Source organism: Bombina bombina, chromosome 5, assembly GCF_027579735.1.
Source record: "Bombina bombina isolate aBomBom1 chromosome 5, aBomBom1.pri, whole genome shotgun sequence".
Lineage (NCBI taxonomy): Eukaryota > Metazoa > Chordata > Amphibia > Anura > Bombinatoridae > Bombina > Bombina bombina.
This window is the reverse complement of record NC_069503.1, coordinates 956,273,266-956,297,246: the sequence shown is the minus strand read 5'-3', so window position 1 is coordinate 956,297,246 and position 23,981 is coordinate 956,273,266. Positions and strand designations below refer to the sequence as shown.

The window sequence follows — 23,981 nt, the reverse complement described above, 5'->3', positions numbered from 1 at the left end:
ATTCTTACTCTGACATACAAAGCCCTCAACTGCACTGCTTCCCCCCTATATCTCAGACCTTGTCTCCAGATACTTTCCCTCCCGTCCCCTTCGCTCTGCTCATGATCTCCTACTCTTCTTCTCTCTTGTTACCTCCTCACACTCCTGCTTCTGCAGACTGGCTTCCATCTTGTGGAACTCTCTGCCTCGCTCCACTAGACTCTCCCCTAGTTTTAAAAACTTCAAGCGCTCTTTAAAGACTCTACTGTTCAGGGATGCATACAACCTACACTAACCTTTCTTTATATCGTTTCCTTTCTTCCATTGCTATCCCCTTGAACCCCGTTAGCATGTAAGCCTAAGAGCCATGCTGTTTGTAGGTCACCTCTACCCATCTGATCCCTATAAATGTTTCCTTGTATTCCACCTATGTTTATAGTGCTGCAGAATCTTTTGGCGCGCTACAAATAACCAATAATAATAATGTTTTCTATTGGCTTTCATTGTAGCCAACATATTTTCACATATCTGTATACGTTAAAAAATATATGTTTATAGGGTGTCTAAATTTCGGTCTGGGAAATCTTGGCGCCTTCTCAGGACAAATTGCAGCCTCTGAAGAGAAAATGGACAGCAAATGACAGCTACATGGGTATGCCGCTACTAACTGACTCCCCGGCAATGTACTGCTGTGGGGCTTCAATGTGTTTTGAGCAGGACTTAAGCTATGTGCTAACTCCATTTGAAGGGTTAAACACATACACAAATATTAAATGTTTTACGGTATAGTGCAGTATGGCTATACCGCTAATAAATTGGCCATTGCGCGTGGAATGGCAGGTCTCGCGTATTACAAGTCGCTGTGGTATAGCTATAACGCAAGCGTTTTAGCCTGTAACACAACGATCCATTCCGTACTCAAAAAATGACGTTTGAGTGCAGGATTTTCATAGCGTCATATCACAGGTTTTGCGGTCCGGCTAAAATGTTTGCGTTATAGCATTTACCGCCCTGATCCAAACCGCGTTCTGAGACCAGTAGTTATGGATTTTGCAAAACAAAAATGTTTCACAAATCTCATAACTAAAATGTTGCAAAGTACACTAACACCCATAAACTACATATTAACCCTTTAACTGCCACCCTCTCGCATCGCAAATACTATAATAAACCTGTTAACCCCTAAACCACCGCCCACCCACATCGCCAACACTAAATAATTCTAGTAACCCCTAAACCACCGGGCCCCCCCACATCTCAACGCACTAAATTAAACTATTAACCCCTAAACCTAATACCCCTCTAATTTCAAATTAAATTTACAATATAAATATCTTTAAATAAATAAAAACTTACCTGTGAAATAAAAAAACTAAGTTTAAACTATAAAGTAACCTAACATTACTATTTTAAAACCATAAAATTAACGAAAAATTAAAAAAACTAAATTACAAATTTAAAAAAATCCTCAAACTACGGGGGGGGGGAATTACTTTACAAAAAAACAAAAATTTTAAAATTATGAATAATAATAAACGAAATTATACAAAATAATAATAATTAAACCTAATCTATTACCCCATAAAACCTTAAATTATGCTTACCAGATAATTTTATTTTCTTCTGACAGGGAGAGTCCACAGCTGCATTCATTACTTTTGGGAAATACAGAACCTGGCCACCTGGAGGAGGCAAAGACACCCCAGCCAAAGGCTCAAATTCCTCCCCCACTCCCCTCATCCCCCAGTCATTCTGCCAAAGGAACAGTAGGAGAAAAAAAGGTGCCAGAAGAACAAAAAACAAAGGCCGCCTCATGAAAACAACACGGGCGGGGAGCATAATTTAAGTTTTTCTTCTTAAACGGGGAGAGTCCACAGCTGCATTCATTACTTTTTGGAAAACAATACCCAAGCTATAGAGGAAAAGATATAGAGGACACTGAATGCAAAAAAAACAGGCGGGAACAAAAAGGCGGCCCATTCTGAGGGCACCACAGCCTGATATAACCCAAACTTCCGATAAAAAAACTGCGTCCACAGACACAGAATGGATAAAAAGGAAAAGGACCCAGTAACTGCCCATCAGTTAGAACCATAAAGAGCCTTGCTAGAGACTTCTTAGATCCCTAGACTACACTTAGCACAAAACCTCTGAGGAGACAAAAATCCATCTGAATCGAAGCCCGCCAATGAAAAACCTCTCCCTGACCAATGGGGAGGGGGATACCAAAATTCCCCTAGAAGAAGAAAAAGGAAGATCAGAAAAAGAAGTCCGAAAAGACCACCAAAACAACCCCCCCCCCCCCAAATCAGGGGCAAACCAATGAAGAAGTCCCTAGCATAACTCAAAAGGAGCAAACTACAAGGCTGTATTAGGACAACATTTGCGCAGAAAATACTCCACCCACAGGAGGGCAACAGAAGGAAAGTTCCAGACCACCTCCTACATGGATCCCAAGGAACCAATTTAAAGTCCTAACCAGAACCGAAGTCCTAAAAGGACAATAAGTAGAACACTCTACCTTACCACAGAGCGCTATCCAGCCCTAAGAAACTGAACACCGAGGGTCAAGAAAAACCCTGGGAGTAGAACAGATGAAACAGATAGGAATATCCATTTATGCCCCAGTCAAAAGCCGTAGGCTCCCATCTGATAGGCGGTCCAACTAAGCATCAAGCCTACAAAAACTGGACAACAAGGTAGATAGGAAATTCGTACCAGAACCATCCAGGAAGAGAAAAAACTCTCAGAAACAGTGCAGATCAACTCCCCCCCTATCAGAACACAGGGAAGGGAGGACAGCACCCTGATCAAGAATGAAAAAGCCAGAGGGAAGGTACCACCGCGAGGCCTCCCATGTAAGGAAGGAGTGCTCAGTAGCCCCTCATGATACATGATCGATGCTCAACAGAACAGTCAGAATTCCTGACCCCTACTCCGAGCAAACAGTCCCAGCACCGACGCGACTGGTAAAGGCCAAAGGACCAGGGAGAACAAAAAATTCCCCTTAACGACCGGGCCCAGACATGAGCAATGACCAACGAACACTGAAGATTGAATGCAAGGTGCCCGTTTAAAAATTGGGTACCTTGCATACTTATTGGCTGACATTTTCAAATCACATACAACTCTCCCAACAGTCTTTAGCAGCTGAATCTTCATGTTTTGCAAGGGGACCATACCTTTTCGGTTCCATTTTAGCTGCCGAGTATTCTTCATGGGGAAAGTATATTCCAAGGACATCTTAGCTTAGGGAAAAGTTCCAATAAGCAATGATACTTTTAAGAACGTTTATCACTCATAACACTCTGTTGTCATTTAAAGAAACCTTTATGTAGAAATCCTTGGAACTTTAGTATGTTTCATAAATTTTATACAGACATTAGAATTGTTATACCCTGGATATAACAACTTCTGTATCCACCTTTATTAAGCCATACCCAACACCCTGACTGTACAATGTACATCTGTATATAATGGATATATCATAATAATCTCCCATCTCAGCTATGATTAATCCACCTGTGTTTAAACAAGAATACACTGCATTTGTGAGATGTTAGTGAACATTTATCTCTTTATATGATTCTTAATTGTACATAGAGAAAAAGGCAGACATTATTGTATCGCATTCTGTAAAGTTATATTTTTGCACAGTTACACAAAATAATCTATACACATAAAATCCATTCATACTGAGAGATAGAAAGAAGGAAATAGAGCAATACACTCTACATGCAAAAAGTAAATCTGCCGTGGAAACACCATATACTTTGTGATAGTAGTGCATTGCAGGTGCTTGATAATTGAATGAAAATAATGGTAACTGTGGTGCCACCATGTGGCCATTTTTAAAATGATAAAGTGTGTGATATAGATTACAAAACCAAGGCAGTTTAAAATGATCCACAATAACATATGATTCTTTCATATTCTTATCAATTCTGAATTGATCTCAAACTAATTTAGATCATTTAACAATGAGAATAAATGCTCTCAAAGAGCCATTAAGTTATCAACAAATATCTCAGAAGAACCTTGGGTCCAAAAAGAGGATCCTGAATCACACATTTTATGAGGAAAAAAATCTTTTGATTGAAATGATTGGCCTATTTATATAGGGATATAATCTCATCTGTCTTGAATTAATCTACAGCAGCAAATATGGATTTAGGAGAGAATTTCTGTGCTAAGTATGTAGTGCATGATTGCAGCGATTTACATCCCATCCTGTTTAGGATATAAAAAGCAGTAGTTCAAAATTTTACCCAGAACTCCTTTGCCTGCCTAGCCTTAGTTCTTATGTCACAATGTAAGTCTAATGGTTAATTCTGTGGTGACATATGCAGGTTGATGCACAAAATAGTATCTGGTAACAAATCATTTTTTGCCCATAGGTTAAAGGGGTAGGAAAGTTAAAATTAAACTTGCATGATTCTGATAGAGCATGTCATTTTAAGACACTTAAATTAACTTCTAAATTTCAATTTGTCTTTTGTGATTGGCTAACTAGATGTGTTCATTTTGCTTCCAGTAGTGCAAAGCTGTTCCTTCAGCAAAGGATAACAAAAAAACGAAGCAAATTTGATAATGGAAGTAAATTGCAAAGTTGTATAAAATCGTATGTTCTATCCAAATAGTTTTGGGGTTTCCTGTCCTTTTTATATATATTTTTTAATGGCGATTAAACAGCTATCTATCATCCATCTATCTATTTTGTAAACATGTTTAACTGCTCTTTTTCATATACATAGTGGACATATTTTGAGTACAATGCCCATGTAATTTTATCTTCTGCTTTTCTGTTTCTTGTAGTGGGCAATATCCATATTTGCAAATGAAGACATTTTGTGAGCAGATGCGCACGCCCTGAGAATGGCTCCACTCTTACAGGATATTGTGGGAGCCAAGAGCGATGATCTTAATGATGAGAGAGCTTTAATCTTTGTTTGGGGAGGGTCAGCTGCCGCAGCTACTTTCCTCTTCGTCACCATCCTCCTCTTCCTCTGCTCCAGCTGTGACAGGTAAGTTAACACACCTGAGGTGCCTTTGTTTCTAAATACTAATTATGTGTTACTTTACAAATCTTCTAATGGGGAATGGAAGTCAAAACTAACGTTTCATGATTCAGATAGAGAGTTTCATTTGAAAAACAACTTTCCAGTTTACCTCTGTTGTCAAATTTTCTTTTTTTTTTCACTTCCTTGACATTTCTTTCCTTTCCATGAGAGCATACATAAGTAGGCCAAAGAGCATGCACTATATGGCAGTGGTGTTGCAACAATGTTTGTAACAATGTGATACATATATTGCTCAAAATACATTCCTGAGCCTATCTAAGTATGCTCTCAAGAAGAGAAGCTATCTGAATCATAAAACAATGATTCTGATTTCATGTCTATTTAAGCATATGATCTAATAAGTAGCAGAAAACCTGAGAGCTACTTTCCTAAATCCTATTTCTTTCTAATGACACGGTGAGTCCACAGATCATCATCAATTACTGTTGGGAATATCACTCCTTGCCAGCAGGAGGAGGCAAAGAGCACCACAGCAAAGCTGTTAAATATCACTCCCCTACCCAAAATCCCCCAGTTATTATCTTTGCCTGTAGTGCAAGGAGGAGGTGAAGTTTAGGTGTCTGATGAGAAGTTTTCTTCAATCAAGATTTTTTTTTTTTTTTTTAGCAGCGTAAGCTTACTCTGTTCATTTCTGGGGTCTAGTCCACATAAGTCTCTTCAGTAGGACAGTGGTGGCTTTTGAGCACTTGAGAACTTGTGAGGTACAATCCTCACTGCGTTTTCTCAAGAATCTGCTGCCCTAACTAGAAAACCTGAGTAGGTTTAGTCAGTTTTTCTCTCTTCACAGGTCCATGTGAGGTGCTGCACCCTCTCAAACCAGGTGAGCTGTTCTGCTGCCGGACAGCACTTTCAGGTAAGTGCCATTTTAATTTTCTTTTGCAAGGAGATTGCTGGCACTTGTTACAGCTAAAAGCTGTCTTATTGAATATGGGACTTTATTAAACCTTCATGTCTGGGGTTTATTTTAGACAGTTTGAGCATTGAGACTGTGAGGTGATTTATGGTGGCTCAGTGTGTAATAGTAGTTTTTATATTTTAACTTTTGGTCATGGAGATTACTGTTGTAAGCCAGGGGTTTTTCGTCAGTTAGGGCTCTGTAACCGCTCTGTATTTGAAAAGGGGATTGTTTCTTCTGTGAGGGAAGTCACTCCATGAGCTGCAAGACAGGTAGGCACCTCAGTAAAGCTACTGACTGAGTGTATAGGTAGCCTGAGGTCTATTTGGTTTGTTGCGCTAACCCACATTTCTATTTAAAGACAAAGTACACATTTATTTTTTATTTTAAAATAAATAATTTTTACACTTAATCCTTATTTATTACATAAGATGTATCAAGTGTCTTTTCAAACCGTTATCCCAGGCGAAGTTGCTGCTTTTCAGATATGTTTTGATGCTCAGGTGGAACCCCCAGTTCCTTTTTGTTCCTCATACATTGAGAACTGTAAGTTATAGAGAGGAAATATTTGACTATGAATCACCATTAACCCAGGCAAATGCTGTTCAGGTGTCTCCTGTTGCAGATATGCCGCAGCTTTCTCCTCAAGCGTCCCAACTTTTTCAGTCTCCACATACAGTGCCCTGTGTTTCCTTTTGCAATCCTGTAGGATTTTCTCTATAAGACATTGCTTCCCAGGTATCCCTTGCGGTATCTGAGGCTTTGTCAGCTTTCCCCATGTTGCAGGGAAGGTGTAAAAGGAAATTTAAGGAAACAGTAAGGTTTCTGATCAAGTTCTGGCTATCCAGAGTTTCCCTTCCCATAAGCCTGAGGAAGAAGACATGTCGGTAGCATCTGAGGGGGAAACCTCAGACTCAGACAGTGTAATTCATTCTTCTGATGCTCAAGTGGTATCCTTCAGATTTAAGCTAGAACACCTTTCGTTTATTACTTAAGGAGGTTTTGGCTACTTTGGACAACTCCGACACAACTATCATAGTGAATTCTAAAAAGTCTAGTAAATTGAACAAATACTTTGATGTTCCCTCCGCAGTGGAGTTTTTTCCGGTTCCTGGCCGAGAATAGGAAAGACCTGGTATTCCCTTTTCTCCATCTCCTATTTTAAGAAGATGTTTCCTATAGCGGATTCTATTAAGGAGTCGTTGTAGACGGTAGAAGGAGCAATCTCCATTTTAGCCAAGAGGACTACTATTCCCATAGAGGATAGTTGTTCTTTTAAAGATCCAATGGATAAAAAATTGGAGGCTTTACTAAAAAAGATGTATGTCCAGAGTCTACAATGGCAACCTGCGGTGTGTATCGCCAGTGTTATCAGTGCTACGGCTTACAGGTTTGATGCGTTGTCTGAATCTCTTCAGAGGGATACCCCTCTTGATGAGATCCAGGACAGGAATAAGGCTCTCATGTTAGCCAATTTTTTTCATTACAGATGCTTCCTTACAGTTTATTAAACTGGGAGCCAAAATTTCTGGTTTTGCAGTCCTAGCCCACAGGACCTTGTGGTTGAAGTCCTGGTCTGCGGATGTTTCATCTAAATCTAAGCTCATGGCTATTCCTTACAAGGGTAAGACCTTGTTTGGACCTGGTTCGGCGAAAATTATCTCAGATATTACTGGAGGGAAGGGTTCTTTTCTTCCTCAAGATAAAAATAATAAGCAGAAGGTACGTCAGAGTAATTTTCGTTCCTTTCGTAAATTTAAAGGCAAGTCTTCCTCCCCTTCCTCCAAGCAAGATCAAGCCAAGCCTTCCTGGAAGCCCAACCAATCCTGGAATACGGGAAAGCAATCTTAAAAGCCTTCAGCTGATTCCAAGTCAGCATGAAGGGTTAGCCCCCGATCCGGGAGCGGATCTTGTAGGGGGCAGACTCTTTCTTTTTTCCCAGGCTTGGATAAGAGATGTACTGGATCCCTGGGCGGTGGACATTGTCTCCCAGGGATACAAAATAGACTTCAAATCTTTTCTCCTCTCCAGATTATCTGTAGACCAGATAAAGAGAGGCATTCTTACATTGTGTCAAGGACCTTGCCACCCAGGGAGTGATAGTTTCAGTTTCCTTTCAGAAAAGGGGTCTGGGATTTTACATGAATCTGTTCATAGTTCCCAAAAAGGAGGGAATCTTTCGACCAATCCTAGATCTAAAATGTTTAAACAAGTTTCTTAGAGTTCCATCCTTCAAGATGGAGACTATACGCTCCATTCTTCCCTTGGTAGGGTCAGTTCATGACAACCATAGACCTAAAGGATGCATACCTTCATATACCCATTCACAGGGACCATCACAAGTTTCTGAGATTCGTGTTTTTGGACAATTATTTCCAGTTTGTGGCTCTTCCATTCGGCCTTGCCGCAGCTCCCAGAATTTTTTCAAAGGTTCTGGGGGCTCTTTTAGCTGTGCTTCGATCTCGGGGCATTGCAGTGGCACCTTATCTGGATGACATACTGGTTCAGGTGCCATCTTTTTAACAAGCAGAATCTCATAAGGAGATCTTGTTGTCTTTTTTTCAATCCCACTGATGGAAGGTGAATTGAGAAAATAGTTATCTTGTTCCAGCTACAAGGGTCGTATTTTTGGGGACCTTAATAGACTCCCTGTTAATGAAGATTTTTCTGACAGAGGTCAGAAAAAGAAAGATTTTTGACTCTTGTCTTGCCCCTCAGTCCTCTCCACGGCCGTCAGTGGCTAAATGTATGGAGGTAATCGGTCTGATTGTGGCTTCCATTAACATCATTCCATTTGCTTAGTTCCATCTCAGACCTCTGCAGTTATGCATGCTCAGACAATGGAATGGGGACTATACGGACCTGTCTCCGCGTGTAGATCTAGATCAGGTATCAATTGACCATCTCTCCCAGGGTACTTGCTTCCGCAGACCGTCCTGGGTGATTGTGACCACGGATGCCAGCCTTCTAGGTTGGGGAGCAGTATAGGGCTCGTTGAAGGCTCAGGGCTTATGGACCCAGGAGGAGTCAGTTCTGCCCATAAACATCTTGGAGCTGAGAGCAATCTTCAATGCTCTTCTGGCCTGGCCTCAGTTAGCCTTAGCCCGGTTTATCAGATTCCAGTCGGACAACATAACCTCGTGGCCTACATCAACCACCAGGGGGGAACTTGGAGTTCCTTGGCCATGACAGTGATGGCCCAAATTATTCAGTTCGGCGGAGCCCACAATTGCTGTCTTTCGGCGATCCACATCCCAGGAATGCACAGTTGGGAAGCGAATTTTCTGAGCAGATGGACTTTTCATCCCGGGGAGTGGGAACTCCATTCAGATGTGTTTTCCAGCTTGACCCTCAAGTGGGGGCAACCAGAGTTGGATCTCATGGCTTCTCGTCAGAATGCCAAACTTCCGAGATACGGCTCAAGGTCAAGAGATCCGCAGGCATTTCTGATAATTGCTCTGGCAGTTCCTTGGAACTTCAGTCTAGTATACCTGTTTCCTCCGTTCGCTCTCCTTCCAAGAGTCATTGCTCGAATCAAGCAGGAGAGGGTGTCTGTAATTCTCATAGCCCCGGCGTGGCCTCGCAGGATTTGGTATGCAGACCTAGTGGAAATCCAAAGAATAGTGTAGTCCACAGCACTAATATATTTTCTCAATATGCTTTATTCAGACATTTAAAACAGCAACGTTTCGTGACCATATGTCACTTAATCATGCTATACTTAGCTTAACAGAAGACTCTATTTTTAAACATTCATTTTCGCGCCAGTCTCTCTGTGATTGTACTCTGGCACCATCTTGTGGATCTCTTGAGAAATAGCAGGACAATCTGTGAAGTAAGTAACAATTTAAAAACAATAATGTAGTAATAATGACTGGCAGTACAAAAGTATTTCACCTATCCTATTTAGTTAAACAAAATCATCTACTATATACAACTGGGCTTTGAACTATGTATTTTGTACACTATCATGTAATTTAGAGAATTGTATAGATTCATCAGAAATAGCAAGATAAATCATAATCCCTATTTAAACCTTTAGGGGCCAAAGTTTCCAACTTGTGGATCCACCACATTTCCCTCCTTTTTAGTAGAGTCTCGCTGTCCATGCCATTCCTGGGCACTTTAATCTGTTCGATCACCTGCCATCTTAGCTGGCTAATCCCATGTTCTTTTTCCAGGAAGTGCCTGGACAGAGGGGCTTCCATGTTCTTTCGCCTAATGTTGGATCTATGTTGTGTCATACGATCTCTCACTTTCTGAGTAGTCTCCCCTAAATAGATGAGAGAACATGGACACTTAATTAGGTATATGACATGTGTTGTTTCACAGGTGTAATAACCATTAATATCAAATTTTCTCCCACTATGTGGGTGAAAAAAATGTGGGCCTTTGATTATCGAGTTACAGCTCATGCAACTCAAACAAGGAAAACTTCCCTTCTGTTTGGTACCTATTAATGTTTGTCTACATTTCTTTTCTGGTCCTATGTCTGTCCTAACTAGCTGATCTTTTATGTTCCTCACCCTCCTATAGGCCATAAGAAATCCCAAACCTATTAGGAAAAAAGTAAATCAGGACCACAAAATAATGTTTGTGTCTCAATACAGCCCGCTGAGTAGAGAAGTGTCAAAAATAATACGCAAAAATTGGCATGTGTTAAGGGAATGTAACCAGCATATCCCTCACTTCAATGAACCACCACTTATGGCCTATAGGAGGGTGAGGAACATAAAAGATCAGCTAGTTAGGACAGACATAGGACCAGAAAAGAAATGTAGACAAGCATTAAAGGGACAGTATACTGTAAAATAGTTTTTCCCTTAATGTGTTTACAATTGCTTTTTTTACCAACTGCAGAGTAAAAAATGTATGAAAATTAGCTTTTTAAGGTGTATTTCTGTATATTAAAGCTCTGATTTTGTGTTTTGAAGCCACAGCCTAATAAAATAGGTTGAGCTTGTAGGTATAATCAGATCTCATTACTGTATCACATTGTGCACATATACCTGCTTCTTTATCTTATATCTGTCCTTAAAACAATCACCAATACTTTGAAAGAACAATGGAAAATCAACATTTTATTACCTTATCTCTGCTTTATCACACTGGGAGTGTAATTTCTTCTGCTGGCTGTGTTTACAAAGCTTATCTATAGCTGGTACGCGCGGCCACAAACTTTCAGAATAGGTGGGGATACCACATGCTAAATTAACAATTTCAAATGCCATTATAAGGGTAAAGGAGCTACTTGTAAACAATTTAATACACTCCAGCAGGTAAAGGGGATCATTGGGAACAAATTAAAGGGGAGAGCATTTTTTAGTAAACTGTCCCTTTAATAGGTACCAAACAGAAGGGAAGTTTTCCTTGTTTGAGTTGCATGAGCTGTAACTCGATAATCAAAGGCCCACATTTTTTTCACCCACATAGTGGGAGAAAATTTGATATTAATGGTTATTACACCTGTGAAACAACACATGTCATATACCTAATTAAGTGTCCATGTTCTCTCATCTATTTAGGGGAGACTACTCAGAAAGTGAGAGATCGTATGACACAACATAGATCCAACATTAGGCGAAAGAACATGGAAGCCCCTCTGTCCAGGCACTTCCTGGAAAAAGGACATGGGATTAGCCAGCTAAGATGGCAGGTGATCGAACAGATTAAAGTGCCCAGGAATGGCATGGACAGAGAGACTCTACTAAAAAGGAGGGAAATGTGGTGGATCCACAAGTTGGAAACTTTGGCCCCTAAAGGTTTAAATAGGGATTATGATTTATCTTGCTATTTCTGATGAATCTATACAATTCTCTAAATTACATGATAGTGTACAAAATACATAGTTCAAAGCCCAGTTGTATATAGTAGATGATTTTGTTTAACTAAATAGGATAGGTGAAATACTTTTGTACTGCCAGTCATTATTACTACATTATTGTTTTTAAATTGTTACTTACTTCACAGATTGTCCTGCTATTTCTCAAGAGATCCACAAGATGGTGCCAGAGTACAATCACAGAGAGACTGGCGCGAAAATGAATGTTTAAAAATTGAGTCTTCTGTTAAGCTAAGTATAGCATGATTAAGTGACATATGGTCACGAAACGTTGCTGTTTTAAATGTCTGAATAAAGCATATTGAGAAAATATATTAGTGCTGTGGACTACACTATTCTTTGGATTATTAGTGGGGATTGGCAGTTTTACCCCTGTCTTCACGTGCACTGGCTACAGGAGTGCTGGCCCACATTGGGACCTAGTGGAAATGTCATCCTTTGCACCTTGGAGACTGCCTCTGAGGAAGGACCTTCTACTTCAGGGTCCCTTCCTTCATCCAAATCTCGTTTCTCTGAAGCTGAGTGAGTCGGTCATTGAGACCTTGATTCAGGCTCGTAAGCCTTTGACTCGCAGGATTTACCATAAGATCTGGAGTAAATACTTGTATTGGTGTGAATCCAAAGGATACTCTTGGAGTAAAGTAAGGATTCCTAGGATTTTTGTCCTTTCTCCAGGATGGTCTGGAGAAGGGTTTGTCGGCAAGTACTCTAAAGGGTCAGATTTCGGCATTGTCTATTTTGTTACATAAGCGCTTGGCGGATGTGCCATATGTGCAATCGTTTTGTCAGGCTTTGGTTACAATTCAGCCTGTGTTTAAACCTGTTACTCCTCCATGGAGTCTATTGAGCCTGCAGGCTCACCAGAAACGCCTCTTAACCTTGTTCTTACAGTTTTACAACAGGCTCCGTTTGAGCCTATGCATTCTGTATCTTGGAAAGTTTTGTTTCTTGTTGCTATTTCCTCTGCTCGGAGAGTTTCTGAACTCTCTGCTTTACAGTGTGATTCCCCTTATCTTATATTTCACTCTGATAAGGTGGTTCTGCGTACTAAGTTTGGTTTCCTGCCCAAGGTTGTTTCGGTCAAGAATATTAATCAGGAAATCGTTGTACAAGAACGCTAGTTGCATAATCTGGATGTTGTGCGAGCCTTAAAATTTTATTTGTAGGCAACTCATTCCACAAGGGCTGTTTCTTCTTCCTGGGCCTTCAAAAATGAAGCTTCTGTGGAACAGATTTGCAAGGCTGCAACTTGGTCATTTTTGTACACTTTTTCCAAATTCTATAAATTCGATACTTTTGCCTCGGCTGAGGTTTCTTTTGGGAGAAAGGTTCTTCAAGCATTGGTGCCTTCTCTTTAGGTTCCTGTCTTGTCCCTCCCTTATCATCTGTGTCCTCTGGCTTGGGTATTGGTTCCCAACAGTAATTGATGATGATCCGTGGACTCACCATGTCATTAGAAAGAAAATGAAATTTATGCTTACCTGATAAATTTATTTCTTGACACGGTGAGTCCACGGCCTGCCCTGTATTCAGACAGTTTCTTTTTATATAAACCTCAGGCACCTCTGTGTTACTTCCTTTTTTCTCCTTTCCCTTTGGTCGAATGACTGGGGGATTGTGGGTAGTGGAGTGATATTTAACAGCTTTGCTGTGGTGCTCTTTGCCTCCCCCTGCTGGCCAGGAGTGATATTCCCAACAGTAATTGATGATGATCCGTGGACTCACCGTGTCAAGAAATAAATAAATTTTTCAGGTAAGCATAAATTTCGTTTTTATGATGTTGCTGTTGCACTAGTAATAGTTCAAGGTGGAGATGGGGGTCTTAAACACCCCAAATTATTGTCGCAGCACCCCAAATTCTCAAAGGTGTCAACAACTGTAAATAAACCAAAACCATTAATTTTGAGTAGCAAATGATGACGTCAATAAGTACCTCCCTCCACCTTGATAGCTAGCTTTAAGGTAACCTTTATAATACAGACAACTATCGCTAGTCAAGTCACCTGCCACTCCCAACAGGGACTCAAAAAGTGCTGCCCCCACCCCCATCTGCTGCCCTAGGCAAGTGCCTTGTTTGCCTAGTCCAAAATAAACCCCTGGTTTCACCCCTTTGTAGGGGTTAAGTCAAAATAGTTCCAGGGTGAGCAGTGCAAAAAATACATCTTCTAAGGAATTAGATCGTGTCATTTTTCTACCACAGCGCCCCTTTAAAGTCTTGGAACAACCCTTTCTCTACCTTCTGCACTTTAAGAAAAAGATTGGGCATGATTGTGCTAATGCTCAGCCAAAGGCTTTTCCTTCACCATATGAGCAACCTGTGTTTTTATGAATTGTAGTAGAATGCGTAACTATCAGAATGAGATGCCAGTAGCAGGAATATCTGGGGAGATGTGTAATGTCAGCTGTGCCTGCTTACACAATAAAGCTATTGAGTTTATGGGTTCACATTACTAACTCAGTACAAGGGGCAGCTCTGAGTTCACATGTAAGGAACGTTGGGTGAATTCATCTAGCTGGCAACACGCAGGCTCAGATGCTTTACTTATTGTCATTGCATATATATTTAGATCAACAACAAGAGGAAAAAAATATTTTTATTTTGGTTGAATAAAATTAATATCTGTGCTCCTTTTTTTTTATTATTATTTAAGAGAGAGAAAACCAAAACATCAAAATGGGGATCATGAAAATCTGATGAATGCGGTAAGACTGTTTTGTTATTTCATATATGGAATAATGTAGTTAAATTGTTCTTAAAGGAGCACTAAAGACTCACTTTTTAACACTAAATGTTAACAAAATATTAAAACCGGAAGCGGTACTGTAAACTTAATTTCAGAATAGCAGAACAAGCAGGTCTGGCTGGGCTTACAGGAATGCATCGTCTATTCTGCAAAAGAGCGGACGGTACTGCCTCTGATTGGTTATATCTGTGTGTTGTGATATGAAACAAACACCAATAGGCTTCTGGAGGGCTGTGCAAGGGAGGGAGAAGCAGGAACTGGGGTTGAAGCTTGATGAGATTAAAGGTTCTAGACTCTTACATATTATTGAGGAGTTATATGCTTTAGGCATAGATTCTTTATTTAAAGTATCATGAATCACTTTACAATAAAAAAATGTTTGCGCCTTTAATAAAATCTGAAAAAAAGGAAAAATGTAACAGCCAAAAACACAGAAGAAATAAGCTGCTAATGATGCTGAAGATATTATAAAAGTATTTGTAACCTATTGCAAGAATTTATACGACTCTGAATTCCAGCAGACGTTGATTTAAATAAATACCCTTTTTGGAAAGATACTCCTATTCCTAGACTTTCTAATCTTCAATTAGTCGGATTGAATAAACCTATATGGAAACAAGAGATAATAAACATAATCAGAAATATTCAATCAGACAAAGCTCCCGGTCCAGGTTATCTACCAGGAGACTTCTATAAAATTATGATAGAAGAACATATTGCAACAGTTAAAATTGTATGCAAAAGTTTAGGCACCCCTGACAATTTCCATGATTTTTATTTATAACTGAAGTTATAAATAACTGAAGGACACAGTAATATTTCAGTAGTGAAGTGAGGTTTATTGGATTAAAAGAAAATGTGCAATATGCAACAAAACGAAATTAGACACGTGCATAAATTTGGGCACCCCAACAGAAATATTGCATCAATATTTAGTAGATCCTCCTTTAGCATAAATAACAGCCTTCCTATAGCCTGTAATGGGTGTCTGGATTCTGGATAAAGGTATTTTGGACCATTCCTCCTTGCAAAACATCTCCAGTTCAGTGAGCTGTGATGGGTGCCGAGCATGGACAGCCCGCTTCAAATCACCCCACAGATTTTCAATGATATTCAGGTCTGGGGACAGGTATGGCCATTCCAGAACATTGTACTTGTTCCTCTGCATAAATGCCAGAGTAGATTTTGAGCAGTGTTTTGGGTCGTTGTCTTGTTAAAATATCCAGCCTCGGCGTAACTTCAACTTTGTGAATGATTCCTCAACATTATTCTCAAGTATCTGCTGATATTGAGTGGAATCCATGCGACCCTCAACTTTAACAAGATTCCCATTACCGGCACTGGCCACACAGCCCCACAGCATGATGGAACATCCACCAAATTTTACTGTGGGTAGCAAGTGTTTGTCTTGGAACTCTGTGTTCTTTTGCCGCCATGCATAGCGCCCCTTGTTATGACCAAATAACTCAATCTTTGTTTCATCAGTCCACAGCACCTTCTTCCAAAATGAAGCTGGCTTGTCCAAATGTCCGTTTGTTACGTGTGTGAAGAAAAGGCTTCTTCAGCATCACTCTCCCGTACAGCTTATCCTTGTGCAAAGTGCGCTGAATTTTTGAATGATGCACAGTGACACCATCTGCAGCAAGATGATGTTGTAGGTCTTTGGAGGTGGTCTGTGGGCTGTTTTTGACCATTCTCACCATCCTTTGCCTTTGCCTCTCTGATATTTTACTTAGCCTGCCACTTCTGACCTTAACAAGAACTGTGCCTGTGGTCTTCCATTTCCTCACTATGTTCCTCACAGTGGACACTGAGAGCTTAAATCTCTGTGATAGCTTTTTGTAGCCTTCCCCTAAACCATAATGTTGAACAGTCTTTGTTTTCAGGTCATTTGAGGGTTGTTTTGAGGCCCCCATGTTGCCACACTTCAGAGGAGAGTCAAAGAGAACAACAACTTGCAATTGGCCACCTTAAATACCTTTTCTCATGATTGGATGCGTCTATGTAGTTCAAGGCTTAATGGGCTGACCAAACCAATTGTGTGTTCCAATTAATCAGTGCTAGGTAGTTACAGGTATTCAAATCAACAAAATGACAAGGGTGCCCAAATTTATGCACCTGTCTAATTTCGTTTTGATGCATATTGCACATTTTCCGTTAATCCAAGAAACCTTATTTCACTACTGAAATATTACTGTGTCCTTCAGTTATTTGAAAGATCAAAATGAAATTGCTAATCCAAACAGCCAATTATTTATAAATGAAAATTATGGAAATTGTCAGGGGTGCCTAAACTTTTGCATACGACTGTATGTAATGGATATTTTAATAAAGACAACAAAATTTCACCTATATTTAAATTAGAAAATATCTTGATATTCTTAAAACCTTATAAGGACCCTTTATATACTAAATCTTACCACCCAATATCCCTATTAAATTTGGACTCTAAAATATTAACAACATTTTTAGAAGATAGACTTAGAAAACATAAGCCAGACTTGACCCACAAAGATCAGGTAGGCTTTATTAAAGGATGATACTCAATATAAAAAAAAAACTACATGTAATTGAGAAATGTTAGAAAGATACGGAAAGGAAAGAAAAAGTATCTACCAAATGCCTTCTTACTGTCACTTGATGCAGAGAAGGCATTTGACATGAATTGAATAGGCCTATATTTTTACAGTTTTGAAAAGATTTAATATTTCAGGTAATTTCTTGAACATAATTTAAAAAAAAATATTCTGAAACTAAAGCCTGTTTATTAGTAAATAATTTCATATCACAATGTTTTCAACTTAAAATGCGGAACACTTCAAGGATGCCCACTCACTCCTTTACTCTTTAATCTAGTATTAGAGCTTTTGGCAATAAAATTGAGAGATCTACCAGTAATTAATATTGGAGAAGAAAAATTAAAGAGTTTAATGAACTAACATATTTGGAAATTAAAATAACAATCCGGGAAATTGTATAAATGAAGTTATTTAACAATTTTAGAAACAATAAAATCCTTATTAAAAAGTTGGAAAGACTTACCTGTGTCGCTTGCAGGAAGGGCATCTTTAATTTAGATGTCGATTCTCGCCCAATTTTTGTATCCCTTGGAAATTATGCCTTTCCTGATAACCAATTAAGATGTGAAAAAGCTAGAAGTGGCTCTAAGTAAATGTATATGGAAAGGAAAGAAGCCAAGGATTGCATTAAAAAAATGTATCTACCCTGGCTTAGAGGTGGTATAGGAATCCCAAATATTAAATTATACAACTGGGCCTTTCTTTTAAAAATCACAATTGTTTGGCTACTAGACACTTAATACAATACAATAAGAGTAATAGAACCTTAAAGAGTTAAACCTTAATCATTACCTTATATACTTTTTGCAACATATAAAGAATTTAATGAAAACCTGGGAAAATCTTTTGTCTACAGAGATGTAAGAATAATATGGAAAAAAAATGTTTAAATCTTTAAAATTAAACCATAGAATATAAAGGTATTTGCCATTAAAATGGTAACCCTAATTGTCCTGTAGGCGACAATAATAAAATATTTGCAGAGTGGATAAAAAGAGCAAGCTAACTAATGTATATGGGCTAATGCACTTTCCAAAAAAAGCAATTCTATATTTTAATGAATTACAAACACAGTATGGGGTTCTAGATTCACACTATTGATCTTATTTTCAATTAAGACATTATGTAAAGAATCTAATAAGAACATAACCAACCATTTGGGATAACACTCCCTTACGAAAAGCTTGCCAGTGAGCAAGAGAAAAATAAACTTTCTCGATTATCAATTTATTAATATTTGAATGCATTAGAAATTGAAAGAAAAAGAACTAATGATAGTAGAATCTGTTCTAAACATTTCAGAAGAACTAATACGCACAAGTGTTAACATTTTAACTAAAATTACATTGAATATGAAACTGAGGGAATCCCAAAATTAGAATAATAAATAGAGATTAGATACTCCCAACTAGAGCATTGAAATGGAAAAAATAAATAGAGAATGTTTGTTCTAAATGCTCATTGACAAATCCAAACTTGATTCATTATCTGTGGGAATGGTCTAAAAGTGCTCAATTCTGGTATAAATGATGTGATTTTGTCAGCAAGCTTTGTGAATGCTCTTGTAAATTTGATGTAATGGACATTATTTTTTTCTTTCCCAAAAATGGCCAAATAGACAATCAAAACTAATTACATATATAATTATAATGGCACGAAAAATGGTCATAAATTACTGGATTGATAGAAAATGTTCAACTATAAAGTTATTTAAAAAATCTATTGAGAAAACGGCTAATTATAGATCACGATATGATGAGGGATGATGAATCCAGACTAATTAAATTTAAAAAAGAATGGTATACATATCTATTACAGTTTGGGAGTAAAATCAAACGGATAAGGTTACGATATTGATAAAAAAAATTTTTAATGTAATTGAAATTAATTATTTCAAATTCCTTTATATGAATGTAAAATGCCCTTATAAATTGACTTTTTGTTGTATATTTCTTTGTTTTTGACTTGAATATGTTATCTTGGTATCATAAGGAAAAAAATTAAATATAAATAAAAAAAGTTTCATTATATGTAGTAACATATTTTATAATTTAATGTACCCATTTTCTGTAATTTAATTGTATCTAAAAATTCTAATTTGACTCTAAATGACATTTACTTTGTATAAAACAGTTTGCAATGTGTTTTTATAGCTGATATATAGTATTCATATGTAAAAATGTATTTTATGTCCTTTTAGTTAAGTGCATTGTCTTCCCTTTAATAAAAACTTTTAATCACCATTCACAATTTTAGTGAAATAAATTAAATGGTTTAATTAGTTAATTTTAAAACAACTACTGCAGTTTATTTACAATGCTTATAGATCACTCTCAGTCACATGAACAGCATAAGGGGAGGGGTGTCTAATATCACCCTCCCCGCAGCATTTTAAATAGTATTGAATCCTGGTCATCAGCAATAGTAAAGCTCTTTGAGCAGTCTTTTTTCTTATCCATTTGCTAACCTTAATCAGATACCAGGTTTAGAGAACTACATTTTGAGGGCTCTGACACTGCTCCCCTTCCACTGACAAAAACAAGAGATACACCCATTAGAGAGTAATCTATTTAAAAATAAGGGGTTACAAGGGCGCAAACCAGAACAGAGTGGAGCACAATTCTGCATGAAGGTGATATATACCATGGGGTTGTATGATTCATCTTAAACCATTTTTATCCAAAATTCTAAATTCAAAACATTCACATTTGTATTCAAATTTTAAACTGGTTAAGATATTATTGGATGTTCTCTAGGGATGCACGGTCTTAACACAGTACACTTTTTCTGAAATAGTTTCACTAGAAAAAAAAGTTTTAGGAGAAAAAGCAGTAGAAGACAAAGCAAAATGAAAAGGTCTATATTCATGTTTCAAAATATGCCATTTAAATGTATTTTTTGTTACAGCCATCAGATAAAGAGACATTCAGTCACTCTATCACCAGTCTGGGCACAGAGCCACCTGCCAGTTACCGAAATGGTGCAGTTAGTAATGGTGATGGTAAGTAAATGACTTCTGTATAACAGAATTTCATACAACTGTATAGAATGTATATTTATTTTTGCATCATATTTTTACAGCCATTGCAGTTTCCCACTACATTAACAGTATTGTGTTGCTCATAGTTACACAAGATATAATACATTAAGACATTTTAATAACATTACCCAGTAGCTTATGTGTTGAGCAACTTGTTTTTGGGTCATTTCCATTTATCTCTGTCTAGATTTATATACATTTTATTAAACTACATATGATTTTTCAGAATTATCACTTTTATAGTTGGAATATTTCTAATTTGTGCTGTTTTGTTTGCAGTTTCAGAAGGTAGCACAGCTACCTGTGTTCAGCCCTATGAAGATGTTCAGAGCTCTCTCCCTGACCTTTGTGATCCGCAGGACTATACAGGAAAATCCTCAAGATGCCATCAAAGCAGGGAGCTACCACGAATCCCTCCTAACAGTAGTATAGATTCCATCCTTTCTGCAGAAGGTATAGAAAACGATGTTCCTCATACAAATGAAGGACCATATGAAGTTCTAAAGGAGAGCTCCTCCCATGAAAATATCATTGAAGATTGCCTATATGAAACAGTAAAAGAGATAAAGGATATAGGTGCATCAGTCAGCACAGAACAAAGGACAATAGATTATGGTATTAACCATGCAGAACGTAAGAAAAAAGAGCCCAAAGTGGAAGCTGTAGAATATGCCTCTGTGGATCACAATAGAAAGAGCAGACAAAGCATCAATACACAAAGTGCAGCAAGCACTCCAACATCTCAGGATGATGATGATATCCCTCCTCCCCTGCCTAAGAAACTTCTAGATGAGAATGAAAATGTGCAAAGCAAAGAAATAAATGGTGAAGCTGGAGTACAAGAGGAAAATTTTGAGTGTGCAAGTGAAAATGACAAGGTAACTGTATGGCGCCCTATTCATTAACAGTGTCGACCTTATATACGTAGCAGGTACAATGTGAAATTTGTGCATTCAATTTAAATTTGACTCAAGGCACTTACATTGCATAAAAACTATACAAATTTTAGTTTTGAAGAAAATTGTTATTTTAAATAATTTAAAGTAGTGGAGACTTAGAGATTGAGTTATCTCCATCAATAACAAATTAAAATGGTATAATTATGAGAAACATTGCTTTTTATTAGAAGTTACTCCTAAAACTTAATTTCTTAAAATCACATTAAACTTTGCAATGTAATACTCTGTAACATGTTTAATTAATACATTTGAAACAGCATTGCCTTATACATTGAATGATTATTTGACCTAGTTGTGCTGTGGAAATAAATTGTGCTTGTTCAACTTCCTATGCTGCAGTTTGATGCTACATACTGCACAGTATTACTTAGAGCATTGCACAAACTCATAGGTACACCTATTGACCTTAATTAAAGAATCTAAGATAAATAAACTCACCAGAGTGACTAATATTGATTTGCAAACTCCAACTAATAAAGTGACAATTTTAAATGGTTTTAAAACATTTATTTCTTTTTAATGACATGACGAGTCCACGGATCATCTAATTACTATTGGGAATATCACTCCTGCCCAGCAGGAGGCGGCAAAGAGCACCACAGCAAAGCTGTTAAATATCACCTCCCTTCCCTCCCACCCCAGTCATTCTCTTTGCCTACGTTAGAGCAAGGAAGTGGTAAAGTTAGGTGTTAGAAAAACATTTTCAATCAAGAATCGAGTTTATTATTTTTATAAGTAGTGCAAGATTGTGCTGCTTTGTCCTAGGGTGTAGCCGTAGTCCATATCAGTCTCTTCAGTAGATCAGTGGTGGCTTTAGAGCAATGGGAACTTGTGGGACATAATTCTCACTGCGCCTCCCATATACTGATGCTGCCCTTACTCTGAAAGTAAAATTACTCAGTCTTTTCACTTTTTTTCACAGGTGTATGTGAGGGAGAAGACCTCTCAAACCTGGTTGCTGCCTTGCTGTCGGGCAGGTTAGAAGGTAAGTGCAGACTTTATTTTCTGGGAGGCAAGAGAGACTCAGAAATAGTTGGGCACTTTATTTCTAATGGGACACACACTAAGGCTCAGTGGAATTTGGGCTCTTTTATTGTGGACAGCTTGGGCGCTTTCCACTACTCCGGGCAGTTTCACTTTAATAAAACAATATGCCAACCGGGAGATATTTGGAGACGCCCACGATGGGCAGACCTAGAGGAGGCAGCAATTTGTGCTGCGCGCCTTTTTTCCCTTAGTTCCTGGTGATTGGAAGGGGAAGCAGTATAGAATCTGTGTATAGTACGAATTCTTCGTTATTTATGCGTTTCCAATCATCGGAATCCAGTTCCTGTATATCTTAGCTGAGATCCGGATCTGCCATTTTAAAAGATTGGCTCCTGCCCAAGAGAGAGAGAGACGGTTTCTAAAAGCAGGTAGGCACCTCAGCAAAGCTGCTTAGGTGTAGAGGTTAGGTTCACTGTCCTCTATGAATACCAAAAGTAAAAAAGTTTTAAAATTTAAAGGGGCAGTAAAGTTTTTTATGTTTAAAATTTTATTAATTTTATTTGATATTTGGGTCCATTGTGAGTCAGAATGGACCAAGAGGCTTTGCAAAATGTCACTTGTACTTTGTGTTTTAATGCCAGTGTGGAACCACCAATCCCTTTCTGTTCCTCTTGTATTGAGAGAACGTTAAATTATAGGGATAGACCTTTTTCTGAGCCAACATTTTCCAAGGCAGATGCTGTTCAGGAGTCTAATGACAATGTTCAATATATGCGGCAGTTTTCTCCTCAAGCGTCCCAACTTGTATCGCCCACACATGCAGTGCCCTGCGCTTCCTCTTCAACTCCTACTGGGGTTTCTTTGCAAGACATCGCTTCTCTCATGTCTTCTGCGGCTTCTGATGCATTATCTGCCTTTCCCATGCTGCAGGAAAAGCGCAAGAGGAAAAATAGACTTTCAGTAGGTGAGGTTACTGACGTAGTTGTTGCTATTCCTGATGCCCCCTCCCAGAAGCCTGAGGAGGAGAATCGTTCGGTAGCATCTGAGGGGGAGATCTCAGACTCTGACAGTATAATTCCTCCTGCTGATACTGAAGTTGTATCCTTCAGGTTTAAGCTTGAACACCTCCGTCTATTACTTAAGGAGGTTTTAGCTACATGGACGACAGCGACACTATGGTCGTAGTTAATCCGAAGAAATCCAGTAAGCTAAACAAATATTTTGAGGTACCTTCCGCGGTAGAGGTTTTTCCTGTACCAGACCGAGCTTCTGAGATGATTGCTAAGGAATGGGAGAGACCGGGTATCCCTTTTTCTCCATCTTTTATATTTAAAAAGATTTTTCCCATAGCAGACTCTATCAAGGAAGCTTGGCAAACAGTCCCCAAGGTGGAAGGAGCTGGTTCCACCCTGGCCAAAAGAACTACTATTAGAGGATAGTTGTGCCTTTAAAGATCCTATGGACAAAAATTTAGAGGGGTTACTCAAAAAGATGTATGTACACCAAGGTTTAAAATGTCAACCAGCTGTGTGCATTGCTATCGTCACTAGTGCGGCGGCATATTGGTTTGATGCGTTGTCTGATGCTATTAGGATAGACACTCCCCTTGATGAGATCCAGGATAGGATAAAAGCCCTTAAGTTGGCTAATTCCTTTATTGCTGATGCTTCCCTACAGGTTATCAAACTGGGAGCAAAGATTTCAGGTTTTTCTGTTCTAGCACGCAGAGCCTTATGGTTAAAACCTTGGTCTGCGGATGTATCATCTAAGTCTAAACTTTTAGCAAAGGGAAGACCTTGTTTGGACCGGGTTTGGCGGAAATAATCTCTGATATTACGGGAGGTAAGGGTCATCTTCTCCCTCAGGATAAGAGAA

At 38.5% G+C, this 23,981-nt stretch overlaps 1 protein-coding gene across 1 annotated transcript in view; it reads left to right on the top strand.

Moving 5' to 3' along the window:
- Window positions 1-23,981, top strand: part of PAG1 (phosphoprotein membrane anchor with glycosphingolipid microdomains 1) — a 194,445-nt gene that overhangs the window by 119,642 nt on the left and 50,822 nt on the right. The window contains exons 2-5 of the mRNA XM_053715157.1: window positions 4,795-5,003; window positions 14,449-14,500; window positions 20,028-20,121; window positions 20,440-21,038. Coding sequence (XP_053571132.1) covers window positions 4,855-5,003; window positions 14,449-14,500; window positions 20,028-20,121; window positions 20,440-21,038 — 894 coding nt within the window. The 5' untranslated portion in view covers window positions 4,795-4,854. The remainder of the gene's footprint in view (window positions 1-4,794; window positions 5,004-14,448; window positions 14,501-20,027; window positions 20,122-20,439; window positions 21,039-23,981) is intronic.